Source organism: Cydia fagiglandana, chromosome 18 (genome assembly GCF_963556715.1).
Source record: "Cydia fagiglandana chromosome 18, ilCydFagi1.1, whole genome shotgun sequence".
Classification (NCBI taxonomy): domain Eukaryota; kingdom Metazoa; phylum Arthropoda; class Insecta; order Lepidoptera; family Tortricidae; genus Cydia; species Cydia fagiglandana.
The window spans coordinates 1,637,061-1,650,373 of record NC_085949.1 but is presented as its reverse complement, the minus strand read 5'-3'; the positions used below and the strand labels follow the sequence as shown (position 1 = coordinate 1,650,373).

The following is a 13,313-nucleotide window of genomic DNA, read 5'->3' as shown; positions in this document are numbered from 1 at the left end:
CTCCGGGTTTGAGTCTAGGTCCGGGTCCGAGTCACAGTCCGGGTCCGAGTCCGGGCCCGAGTCTGGGTCCGGGTCCCAGCCCCAGTCCCAATCCAAGTCAAAATCTAAATCGCCAAACGTGTACTATGCATCGTTGAAGAGTTCTGTTCTAACATCATCAGCAGTTCCACTTCATCAAATGCGACAGTTTTTAATGAAAATGCTTGATTTTCTGATGTAAATCCAAAAGTCACTATACGCATGCCTTTAAGGTTTGAGGAGTTCCCTCGATTCCTCATGGATCCCATCATCAGAACTCGAGATTGACAAAAATGCAGCTTATAAACTTATCTTGCTTAGCAAACATAACGAAGAGGACAAATCGCCAAACGTGAACTATGCATCGTTGAAGAGTTCCGTTCTGATCTTCATCAGCAGTTCCACTTCATCCAATGTCACTTTTGTGAATGTATATGCTTGATTTGTAAATAAAAACACAAAAATCACTATATGTATGCCTTTAAGATTTGAGGAGTTCCCTCGATTCCTCATGGATCCCATCATCAGAACTCGAGATTGACAAAAATGCAGCTTATAAACTTATCTTGCTTAAAAAACATAACGAAGAGGACAAATCGCCAAACGTGAACTATGCGTCGTTGAAGAGTTTCGTTCTGATCTTCATCAGCAGTTCCACTTCATCCAATGTCTTTTGTGAATGTATATGCTTGATTTGTAAATAAAAACACAAAAATCACTATATGTATGCCTTTAAGATTTGAGGAGTTCCCTCGATTCTTCATAGATCCCATCATCAGAACTGGGTTTTGACAAGAACGGGACTAATCTGCATATACTTATACTTTTTACAAAACATTTTAATATATGTCTAAAACTAAAAACCCTCATAAGGTACCTTCTCCCGTGGGACGTCACAAATCTAGTTTGAGTATATGTAACGTGGATTTTAAATAATTATCGATCACCTGTCATATGGCAGGTGAAGGACGCTTCGTTCACCTGCCATTGCATCATTCACCTGACTTTTTTGGACAGGTTAACGAGACTTAAGACAAAAGTACAAAAATTTCAATAATATGCAGCTTTAACAGACAGGATAGTTTTTATTCCTAAATTAACACACAAAAGCGATATAACCGCTATATAATTATATAGTTACGAGTATTAGTTGTGGTATCAGTGACATTAACCTGCCGCAAAATCTCATCCACCTGGCAGTTTTAGCCAGGTGGACGATATGCAGGTGATGGGGAAAATGGCAGTTATATCGCGAATACACAAAATGTATTAGCTTGATGAACTCCATACTTAGGCATATAAAACTAAACTATTGTTTACGTTACATATCTTGATAGTAATGCGATAGGTTACATAATTAGCAAGATATCGACTCCAGGATAAAGAGTACTTACCCATTACAAACTCCAATTTCCGATACTTTGTCGTTTGTGTTTTATTTGCGAAGCACAATAACCACGTCTTCGTCCTACCAGGTGATAGCTGATGAGTGACGGCTTCAGCTCGTGCGGAGTGAGACGGGAAAGGTGCGGTGGGGGTTATACAATCGTCGTGAATGTAACGCGCCAGGTGACTGTTAAGAATTGCCTTGGACAAACTTTGAAGCCGAATAACTTAAAATATAAGTATAATATTGTTATGCGATAGTAATACTTTAAAACTTAAGTATATATGTTAATAAAATACGGTAATGCCGTTAAATTAAGTTAATATTTTGTGTGGTTTTCATAGCTCGGAACATCAGTACCTCGCGTTGGGACACGGCAGGTTAACGGATAAACGTAGTTACAATATTTTTTTTTGTAATCAATATTTATTAAATTTTTTTCAAAGTATTAGGCCTCTGTGTAAAAAGTCTCTCTAAATATGTATTAATTTTTTATATATAAAAATAGTACATAACGAAAAAAAAGTTCTAACATAAACCTATTTACAGGTGGCGGTGCCAACTTTTTGAGAAACGACCATTTGTCCCTGGACTTAGCAGGAAGCTAGTTATTCATTATTAAGTTTGCTTCTGCTTTCAAATGAGGCGGTGTGCCGTCTATTCCAGGTCGTTTTCGTCACTTGAACTCATTTTGTTTATTACGAGTAGGTATTAAAATAAGCGGTAACTTATTGAGTATTGCACAACGAATAAACTTTGCCGCCTTTTATTTGCATATTTTTTAAAATTATATTACCATAGATACTAAGCATACGGTACGCGCATGCGTCAATCCGCGCGCACCGCGCAGCGCCCTTTCGCGGTGCTAAAGCGGTATCCAGACGGGACTGATCAAATCGGTCGATTTGATCAGAAATGAAATTGGCGTCAATCTCCAATTTTAGATTTATGGTGATATTAGAGCCATTTAAATTGAAAAAATGCCCCATAACGAAAATACTAGCCTCACAAATAGGTGTTCTTGTGTCCGCACCTCATTTTATCGGTCATTATCGGCGGTTGAATTCGGCGAGCCAAATTGGCGTTTGCGTCCGTACGTCCCGATTCGATCGGGCAATTTAATCAGATTGGCGAAAAATTGACTAATCTGGATACGCCTTAAGCAACATCCAGTTCACGATAATTTGACATATAATAATAATAGATTTTTAGCATAAGTTGCATTTCATAAAACTTAACCCAAATCATTTGTACATTTTCAAGTCAAAGATAAAGACATGTTGGTTTTAAAATTTTAATAAGTATAGACCATAACATTGTCATGATCTTGTAACATTGTTAAAATAAGAGAGTCTCCCATTTTCATTTTATTGCATTTTTTATAAAATGTCTTTAGATTCTCGGGATATCTTGGTCCTAATTCGATTGCTCTTTTTTATGGAAATAATTATATCCTTCAGATTCACAGGATGCTCGAGGCTTAGCCGAATAACACTGCAAGGAAGTATGTCATGGCTCAATGGTTCTAATTAGCCATCAGTATAATACCGCCAATGAATGTTTACATCCACCTGAAAATAAGAACAACATTCATAAAATGAGGATAACCACACAAAACTAACAGATGGTTGAAATTGTTAGAAAAAATTAGACCGATTTCTTGTTTACGAACTTAACAGCTCATGGCAATTTAATAATAAAAATCAAAACACAAATGAAGAAAGTTTTATGTACCTATGTATTTCACGGATACGTACTCCTGTACGGCCATTGCTCCTCTAATTCAACGGCATTGTGCTTATCACTGTTATGATAATAATTTCAAATTTGTAGAATCTGCTCGCAATCTCGCATGAACTCGCTTATTTTTCTTGCAAAACTCTGTCCAAGGGTCAGCGCAGGGGCCGTCGTGTAGGGGTGGGGAAGAAAACGTTGTCCAATAATTATGCAGTGCCAAGTTATCGAAAGTAAATTCAATCTTTGTCCAAATACGCGCAGATGTCGTGGGGAATCAGTACCATTACCATGAGTTTACAGTGACGATGCTCGCTAGCGACTGCGTAAATGATTTCTATGGAGAATAGTACAGCGCCGTCGGCGGTCACTCATAGAACTAAAAATCGGCAGTATGAGTTCAACGCTAGCGATTACTTTTCGATAGGTATTTTACCTAGCTCGCTAGCGAGTAACGTTTGTAGCTGTTGCCTATAGAAATTGGTACCATGAGTCACATTTTTGACATACGCTACCGAGCAATACGTTATCGACTGTAGTAATCTATTTCACTGGCATATTGGAGCGTGAAAACTTATTAGGATTCGTGTTATAGTATATTTTCTTATCATTATTTATGTAAATAATGTCAGCAAGGCATTATTTGGCATGGGATATGTTAGCGAAAGCTGCATATGAAGACGAACGACGTGAACAAGGAAAATATCAAGCCGATATGAGAAACATATTAAGAAACCCACTTCAACACATAAGTGAGAATAATTTTATTAAAGAATATAGGCTTAGCAAGGAAGCTTTTGAGGATTTGTGTGATTTGTTAATAAATCATGCGGATTTGAAATCCACTCAAAGAGTGTCAGTGGAATCAAAGTTAAGTATAAATTCTATAAAAGTGTTAAGTACTTATACATTTTATTTGACATTTATGAGTGTTATTTTGTAATTAACCAACAAACTAACTCTTGCAGGTTTTATGTGCATTACTATTTTATGCACAAGGTAGTTACCAACGTGTGACTGGCAAGGCACACCATTTTTCGCAGGAAGCAATGAGTGTTTATATTGAAGAAGTAACAACCGCTTTGAACCACCCCAATATTCTAAAAATGTTTATCAATTTTCCAACCACACGCCAAGAAAGAGATGACATTAGACACAGGTAAAAATAGACGAATCACAACTTAAACTAGGTACTGACGTAATTTACGGCAGTGCCCCCGCCAAGTCGAGCAAAACAAAGAGGCACGGCCGTACCATCCTTTTCTCGAAGCGATTCAGGCCATTTTCGACGTCCTGTAATATTGTGCTGGCTGAAGCTAGAACCCTGAATTTTCATTAATATATAGGGCTTAACATGCTTAAGATATATTCTCAAAAACATTCAATATGTTCATATTGTAGTTTAAGAATTATTGTGCAACAAAGTTCCTTATTTTCGACACTGACTCACTCACTCACGTAATATTCTTTCCTCTTATGACCACAATACAATACCTACAAACCAATCTTCACATTTTAGTTTTTTCAATAAATATGGAATCCCAGGGGTGATAGGAAGCATTGACTGCAGCCACTTCAAGATATTTACACCCAAAAAGGAAGAAGAACACTTATATTTCTGTAGAAAGCATTATCACTCAATGAATGTACAAATGGTAAGTAGGTCTGTTTTTATCTGTATAGGTACCTAACCTACTCCTTAATAAATTTAGATTGACATGTTTATCTAAAAGCTATTTACTTACTACTCGTAATATTATATACAATATATTAATTTTTCAGATATGTGATCAGGATTGTAAAATTTTATCCATTAATGCTAAGTTTGGAGGTGCAGCCCATGATTCTTTCATATGGGAAAATAGTAATGTTAACAATTATATACAGTCTTTACACAGGCGTAATGAAATTGTCTGGCTTTTAGGTAAGACAATATATTTTGAATATAATTTAAATTATGATTAATTTAAAACAGCATTTATTTTTGTCCTTAATAAAAAATATTCCTATTTTACAGGTGATTCTGGTTACCCTCAACGGCCATGGCTGATGACACCATATTTAAACCCAACTCCCAACTCTATTGAAGAAACCTTCAATGCAGCCCACACTTCTGCAAGAGTTGTCATTGAAAACACTTTTGGGCGATTGAAGAACCGTTGGCGCTGTGTACACCGAGATAGAAATTTACATTATAGGCCAGAAAAATGCTCACAAATTATTATAGCATGTTCTGTGCTACACAACATTGCCTTAAAGTACAATGTTCCGGATCCCGAAGAGATATGTGAACAAGATCAAGGTATCTATTATATAAGAAAACAGCACTAATAAAAAGGGCCTTCGGGATGGGATATAGGCTATACATAACTATGTATAGCCAGTATAGCCTATATCCCATCTCGAAGGTCCTTTTTATTAGTATACTAGCTTTTTCCCGCGACTTCATCTGCCTGGAATCAGTAATTTGGGTAGGTATTATTTTATCCAATGTGCGTTTTGTTGATTCCCCATATAAACTTCCACCCCCTTAAAGGATGATTTCTGGGATAAAAACTATTCTATATCCTTCCCCACAACTCAAACCTATCACCATACCAAATTTCATTTAAATCTGTTCAGCGGTTATTGATTGCCCATACAAATTTCCACCCCCTTTAGGGATTCTGAGATAAAAAGTATCCTATGTCCTTCCCCGGGAGTCAAACTACCCCTATACTAAATTTCAACTAAACCGGTTCAGCGGTTTAAGCGTGAAAAGGTAACAGACAGACACACTTTCGCATTTTTAATATTATTATTATTACTAGCTTTTGCCCGCGACTTCGTCTGCGTGGAATCAGTAATCTTGTTAGCTATTATTTTGTCCAAAAGGACCGTTTGTCCTTCCCCGGGATTCAAACAATCTCTATACCAAATTTCATCTAAATCGGTTCAGCGGTTTAAGCGTGAAGAGGTAACAGACAGACAGACAGACTTCCTTTTATAATATTCGTATGGATAGTATGGATATACCTACTGGTGAAAGAATGTATGAAATCGGATAGGAACCTAGTTTAGGATAACATACAAAACTTCAAGATTACATTTTTATAATATTAGTATATAAAATAAATAATTACCTATAGAAGAGCTCTCTCTTTTCAGAATTTCATCGAGAGGAAGTGGTGTTGGAAGATGGAGGTGCTAGCGAATTATTAATGGGGAGAGCACTACGGGATCAGTTAGCTAGAAGACTTGCATCAAGACGGTCATAGTATAATTGTTTAAGAGTGTAATGTTTGCAAATAGGTACCAAGTATCATTTGTTAAATAGGTAAAACAAAAATATACATACACATTTATAACATTTTTATTTTTTTTCCCAATGACTTACAATTCTATTTCCCAATACTAACAATTGACTAAAACAATCTAACCATCTTTCTTGCATCCTTATCTCTAATTCTCTTAACCTATTCCTCTCCCGCTCTGCCTCCATTTGGAAATTTCGCCATTCACAGTCAGACCTGACGAAGGCTTGCCTTGCCAAATCGGACTGTGTCTGGGTACGAGTACGAGAGGAGAATGTTGGCGTCGGACGTGTTCGCCGCCGCCGTGGCGTAAGTGGTAAGGGCGTAGGACTCTGCGGCGCATGCTGCCTGCCTCCAGCAGCCATCCGCGCGGCCCGAGTCGCAGGCTCCTGCGCCTGTGTCATGCCGGCCTCACTCCTGTCTAGCATCCGCGCGGCCCGAGTCGCAGACTCCTGCGCCTGTGTCATGCCGGCCTCACTCCTGTCTAGCATCCGCGCGGCCCGAGCCGCAGGCTCCTGCGTCTGTGTCATGCCGGCCTCACTCCTGTCTAGAGGATACAAAGTAATGATAAATCAGTATTTATTGCACATACATACATTCATACCTATTATAAATTGCAGGTTAAAAGAACACCTCTGCAAGATTAGAGTTTAAGTGTGTTGTGGGCAATGGGCTATAATATTACTGAGCAGTACTTACACCTATAAAATGTGTCAATAAATGCAAAATTTATTATCTGCTTCTAAATGAGGTTTAGTAAATAAAACTCTACCTGGGCTGTTAACTATTTCAGGCTCCTCTCTGCCCGCCAAGTCTTGGTTATTCCTGTCCACAGGTAAGGGTGGAAAAACTGGGGGTTGAGCCGATGTCCCTGGCCGATTCCAATCTTCAACATCTGCAATAAAAAATAAAAACAATAAAATAAATACTTGGTAACAAAATTACAACCAAAGAGAGATTGGTCTGTACAGTCAGCTGCATAGAAAAGGTACCACCCCTGCATAGAAATTTGTATGAAAAGGTGCAAACTGCTAAGCTAATAGTATTGCTGACTGTACATTGATACTGGGCAATAATATTCATACAAAAATATAAATCCAATAATTGTTACACATAAAATCATTGTCATCATAAATGAAGAAAATATATTTGTGCCGCTACCCTTTCCAGGATACCGAGTCGGGACAACCAGCTTTCTAGGCAGAATCAATACCAGCTAGGCTATGGTGACTCTTAACTATGTATGTTGTTAAAATTTTTCTCAGGACATACATTAAATTAATTCCATTGATCTTATTTTTATAGCAACAATGATACGGAAACTCACTGGAACAAGTTTGTTGAGCAAACTCATCATGTAGTATAAAAATAGATGGGCTGTCATCATTATCAAGTGTCGGTAGTACAGCCAGTTCAGTTACTTCTTCCTGTAAAATATTTTAATTTAGGTATGACCATAGAGTAAGATTAAGGGTCGGTTCCACCAAACTGTTCGTATCGTTAAAGAGTTCGCTAAATTTTTATGTATGGAAAGTTTCATAGAAGCGCCTGGGCGCGCCGGCTGACTTTGATCAGTCTGTCAAATGTGGTTGGTGCAACTGGCCCTAAATAAAGAATAACAAACTCCCATAGGACAGCATTCTCTGTGTAGGGGATTAAGTATGGGAGTTCTTACTTTTTATTTTATCCTTAGGGTAACATTCCATTTCTGACCGCAGCTGCACTACTGGTACTTAATGCGTCGCTGTTACTGTCAATTTCCATAGTAAAATGAACAGTAGTGCAGCTGGGTTTGGAAATGGACTGTCACCTTAAGTGTAAGGCCTGAGTGGACGCTCAAGTGGGGAGTGCAGCGGGGCGGGGTGTGCGGATTGCATGTTAAGTAAACAAATGGAAGCGTATAGGAGCAGCCTTAGTACACGCTGCTCAAATTACTTGTGAGCCCGACGCCATGCTGCACACCCCGCCGAAATTGTTATTAAGCATGAAGTACCCATTACCCTACCTCCAGGCCAACCTCCGGAATTTCTACAATGCCTGTAGCTGCCCGTGTCCCTGTTATAGACAGCACCCTCTGCTCTAGGTCGCTTAATTTTATTTTACAAGCAGGACCACCACCAGTTCCTGCTCCAGCTCTGAATATTCGAGCAGCCTTTTTCTTTGTATTGTTCTTCAGGTCACTCCACACCTTCACACCCAACACGCACACACACACACACACAAAATCAGTGAAGAGCGAACCAAATGTACATGCAAAGAAAAAAATGTGATGAATGAATAGGTAAATGAAAACATAAATATAAAGCTAATGGGTTATACACACAAAACTTCCGTGAGAGACACACATATTATATATATTAAAAACCTGACATTACTCCAAACCCGATATTAGTGACCCGTTTTTAATATATTTAATATGTTATACACATACCTTTCTCCACTTATCCGTATTTTTGGTGACGCCTGTCGCATCCGCGTTTAAAAGTTGTGTCAGCTCGGCCCACCGTCGGGTATTGAGCTCCTTCCCATGTGGCCCATCGCTGGGTTTGCTAAGGTCACCATGCCTGTTAACACATGAGATGAGAGGGACCTTAAAATACTTTGCTAACCACTTGAAACTAAAATATTTCATCATATTATTATAAACTAGGGAGACTGTATAACTCAAATTAAAGTTAAAGTACATAGATACTTACTTTTCCATGTAGTCAACAAGAAGTTGAAATTGCGACGTACTAGTACGCATTTTTTAGTGTTCCGTACAAAACTTTGTTTACGGAACACTTATGGGATCACTTCGGTCTTGCAAATCAGTTAATTTTGAAGTGAAAACTTCTTTAGCGGCGCTAGGCACTTTTTTTTATACACAGTAACACAATTTACGTCATGCCAGTCGACTCAAACTTAAGTAGAGAACTGTCACATTGACAAAGTAACCAACACAAATACAAGACCCCCACTAACACTTTACATAATAATACTGTGCCATGACGCTTTAAATTAGCACGGTTATGTTTATATTTTTTAAACGAATGCTTGGATACTTAGCTTTTTGCCCAATATCGTCCTACTCTGTCGTTTCAGTATAGTCAAAAAGAGATAGCTTTCTTTGCTGTGAAGTTAGGCACGTCACTCCAAGGTAATTCGCTATCGTAACGTTAACTACACGATGAATCGAGCTTACGTTAGCGAGTATAGTAAACGAGTAATTAACTCATGGTACCAGTTGTTTCGAAATCTACACGAACCGCGTTTAGGCGCTAGCGATTGTAGTAACGTAATGTAAGTTCTCGATAGCAACTCATGGTAATGGTACAGAAGTCCGTGGGTCGTGCTGAGGTCGTCGAAAATCTCAATGATAACATTAATAGCAATTCGCAAGGTAACATGAGGCTAGTCCGTTATTTTTTGGGAATGAGAGCTAAGTGACACTGACAGTTGACATCGTTTTTTTTTTCTATCTCGTCCCATTTACTGCGCGCAAAGGAATTACTCGGATCTGCCATTCCATCTCACAAACGTCATATCGATCATTTAAATAATTATATTTAATCAATAAAATGAAATAAAAATAAAAGAGCTGCATTTCCGTGATCGCTATAATGAATACTATCGGAAAAAAATATAATTTGCCTATCTTCAAAAAACTTTACCTACCCAATTATGATTCCAATATAATTCCAAATATCGGTTTGATGCCATGTGTAGGTACATTGAAAATTTCAGTTGGGCTAACGAAAATTTAAATTCGATCCTTAATATTGACCTCAAACATGAGTAGTTAAATCCGAATCGAGTGTTCTATATCCTATCCAGCATCACTGTGTATACTAGTTTACTATCCCACTATCTCCAACCCCGATTATGCAAACTCCCTTCAACGTGACTAAGTAAACAATCTTAATAACCTCCCCATAAAGCTTTGCCATTCTTACCTCATAAAAAAGGGATATTTCCCTACTAAACCGAGCTATAAACAGAAAGCGGGGACCAAGTTAACCTTACGTCCCCAAAACCCTTATTACAATTCAGATAAGGTTCTTTATTATCTAATGAGTGGTATAGTTAGTTTGGTCGTTTGTTTCATGTAATGCCCCCTAATTCTGCTATAAAAGTATGGCACACTTCACTGTATTGCAATCTAAAGTTAATGCCCTAAGGTTTATGCTCTCCTAGTATGATTACTGCTTATATGCTAATGAATAATAAATAACCAAGGCATGGTGTAACCTTGATTATGTATGTAGTTTTGGTAATATTATCTCATCAGTTATGAAATTTCATTTATATATAGGGCGATTTAGTTATATCTGACCAAACTCTGGGTGTGAATACGTATGAAGGCCATACGGAACAACTTTTACTATGGAGCCATTCCCGAAATCACGAATAAAAACTGGTATTCCATAAAACATAAAACACTGACATACTTATTACCTATGATTTGTCGAAATGTATGATACAGCATTTTTTTATTATTATTTTTGTCTTATATAAATTGACATCCCTCAAGGCATAGTCATTATCAGATATAACAAAACACTTTACCCTGCTAAGATAAATAAAAAAAAATCAAATTGACCCTTATCCTTATGACACAGTTCTTCATAATATAGCTAAAGAAGGAACTTTCAAGCATAACAAAGGACGGACTTAAAGTCAAACACCATTATCACCAGTCAACCGTCCGATCTTTAAAAGTAAGCTTCAATTTTCCTCAAAGTTCGCGGAAAAGAAAAGTGGGTAAAATCAAGGTTCCCGCTGGGAGAAACTTTGAGAAGGTGGGGGTCGTTAGTGATTGAAAAACTTTTGCGTTTAGTGGACGTGAAAAAGTTTGGGCGTTGCAGGTTTTCATGTTATATTAGAGACAAATGAGAATGAAAGACCCCCATGACGGGCAAACTAACAAGCGATACTGGCCTTTAGACTTCGCTTTCTTAATAAGTAGAAGGGGTGGCAGTGGGAGCCAGTTTTTAGTGTTGCCAGTATAAAAAAAAAACTTAAAAAATCGTGCAAGGCTGATGCGTGGGGGTCCGGCGTAACTACAATATGTAAACCATAAATCGCAAAGAATGAACTTGCGAAATATAATGGCCTTTAGACTTCGCTTCCTTAATAAGTAGTAAACTTCTTAATAAAGATTAAAACTCACTCCTTTTAAAATAGGTAGATTAGTAAGGGTAGTATCAAATAAAGGATGACTGATGCTAGACCGGGCCGTGTCCGGGCCGAGGCGTCCGACATGTCATTTTCTATGATTGCTGATCGGTGATCACGTGGTATTTTACATAGAAAATGAAACCCATGAAGCTTCGGCCTGGCCCCGGCTCGGTCTAGCAAGAGTCATCCCTAAGCTGTTCATAACAATCATAATATGCGCGTTGGCTTCCTTTTTGCACACTGCATTTATATCATTTAACTTTAACCGTAAGCATCACTCTAGATTCCATTTCGATCAGTTGAGCAGAGCGTGTTTAAGAAATGTAGGTGCGAAGAGTCATCCCTAAGAAAATTTTATTTTCTCGCCTTTTTCTACTGACAAACTTGTTTGACCACTTGGTACCGAATGAAATTTGCACTAGGGGTACTGTATACATGGATAGACTTATTCACGTCACATCTAATGGAGAAGAGTTAGGTTGTTTTAGTATGTCGAATATATTGTCAATACATTTTCGGTTGTTGCCTTTAGGTCAGATTAAAGTGAATTATAACATTTCGCAACACAAATGCGACTTAATCTACTTACCCAAAATAAACACATCCAGCCCAGAACCTCAACGAAAATGAATTCCAACTAGCCATAAATCGGTGACTTCGCGACGCAATGAAATTTCATCTGTCAAAAAACAATTTGGCCCAAGAAAAAGTCCGGGCGAAATATTTTGCACTGCACGTCACGGGGCGGGATTTACTGCAGGCTGTATACCACGATCTATTGCTGTGGTGGGGCCACAGTAGCGTTGTAAGAACAGTAAGTAGAATATGACCTCAAAGTTTGATGGATAATTTTTTTTTTCATGTGCATTTTTTTATGTGTGTGCCAGATATAGCACTAAACAGAGACGAGTGGAGAAGGGGGGAAGCCTTTGCCCAGCAGTGGGATACAGTGGGCTCTGGATAATATTTTTCATGTATGCTCCAGAGTGGTCCATCCGCCATCTACTCGGGTAGATGGCGGATGGCCATAGGCCAAACGTGTGGCGCCATCTATTTGAGAATAACTTTTTCTTGATTTCCGAGGCACGTTTTTTCCTTAGACTTTATTCACCTTATACGAAGTTACATAATATGTAACTTCGTATATTATATCTTTGAAAGTACTTACGGTATGGTGAAAATCACGCATACTGTTCCATCCGTGCCGACTGCGCCAGATACATGGTTGTGCAAGTTATGAGCGCAGCCGTGTTTGGCCGCGGGCCAGCGCGCTTGTCACGCTCATTTCATTTGATTAGCTTGCTCCGATGAGGCTTAATGCGCTTTTTAATTCAAAACAAGCAGTTGCTTTATTGGACTAGGTTCAGCCCTCGATTTGCCTTTCGTATGTTACTCGGGACTGAAACTGCCTCTAAACCCAATTTTGATTTATTTGCTAAGCAGCTTAAGCTTTAACAGACATACCATAATATAAACTTATCTAAATGTATATCGTTGTCTGAGTATCCATAACCACCCGTAATACAAGCCTTCCTGAGCTTACCGTGGGACTTAGTCAATTTGTGTAAGAATGTCCCTATAATATTTATTTTTTTATTTAAAGTTTTAGCCTTTGGGAAAAGTATAATATGGAAGCATTTTTTCCTAAATACCTATTTTTTATACCGAATGATTCAAGAAAGCTTACATTGTCTCTTCGAACGTTCCTATAAGAATCTTTA

At 38.2% G+C, this 13,313-nt stretch overlaps 2 protein-coding genes and 1 long non-coding RNA gene across 3 annotated transcripts; 1 reads left to right on the top strand and 2 right to left on the bottom strand.

Moving 5' to 3' along the window:
• Nucleotides 1–3,717: 3,717 nt before the first annotated feature.
• Nucleotides 3,718–6,480, top strand: LOC134673089 (putative nuclease HARBI1). The gene is made up of 5 exons (XM_063531028.1): nt 3,718–4,298; nt 4,659–4,794; nt 4,922–5,063; nt 5,157–5,441; nt 6,287–6,480. The coding sequence occupies exons 1-5, from the start codon at nt 4,189–4,191 to the stop codon at nt 6,394–6,396; spliced, it is 783 nt and encodes a 260-aa protein (XP_063387098.1). The 5' UTR covers nt 3,718–4,188; the 3' UTR covers nt 6,397–6,480.
• Nucleotides 6,481–6,944: 464 nt separating this feature from the next.
• LOC134673061 (uncharacterized) lies at nt 6,945–7,953 on the bottom strand. The gene is made up of 3 exons (XR_010099407.1): nt 7,760–7,953; nt 7,205–7,327; nt 6,945–6,979 (listed from the first exon to the last, which is right to left on the bottom strand). It is a non-coding gene; the product is annotated as an uncharacterized LOC134673061 (long non-coding RNA).
• A 475-nt stretch (nt 7,954–8,428) lies between these two features.
• Nucleotides 8,429–9,632, bottom strand: LOC134673574 (uncharacterized). Its single transcript, XM_063531571.1, has 3 exons — nt 9,129–9,632; nt 8,864–8,996; nt 8,429–8,620 (listed from the first exon to the last, which is right to left on the bottom strand). The coding sequence occupies exons 1-3, from the start codon at nt 9,176–9,178 to the stop codon at nt 8,429–8,431; spliced, it is 375 nt and encodes a 124-aa protein (XP_063387641.1). The 5' UTR covers nt 9,179–9,632.
• Between the last annotated feature and the right edge of the window lie 3,681 nt (nt 9,633–13,313).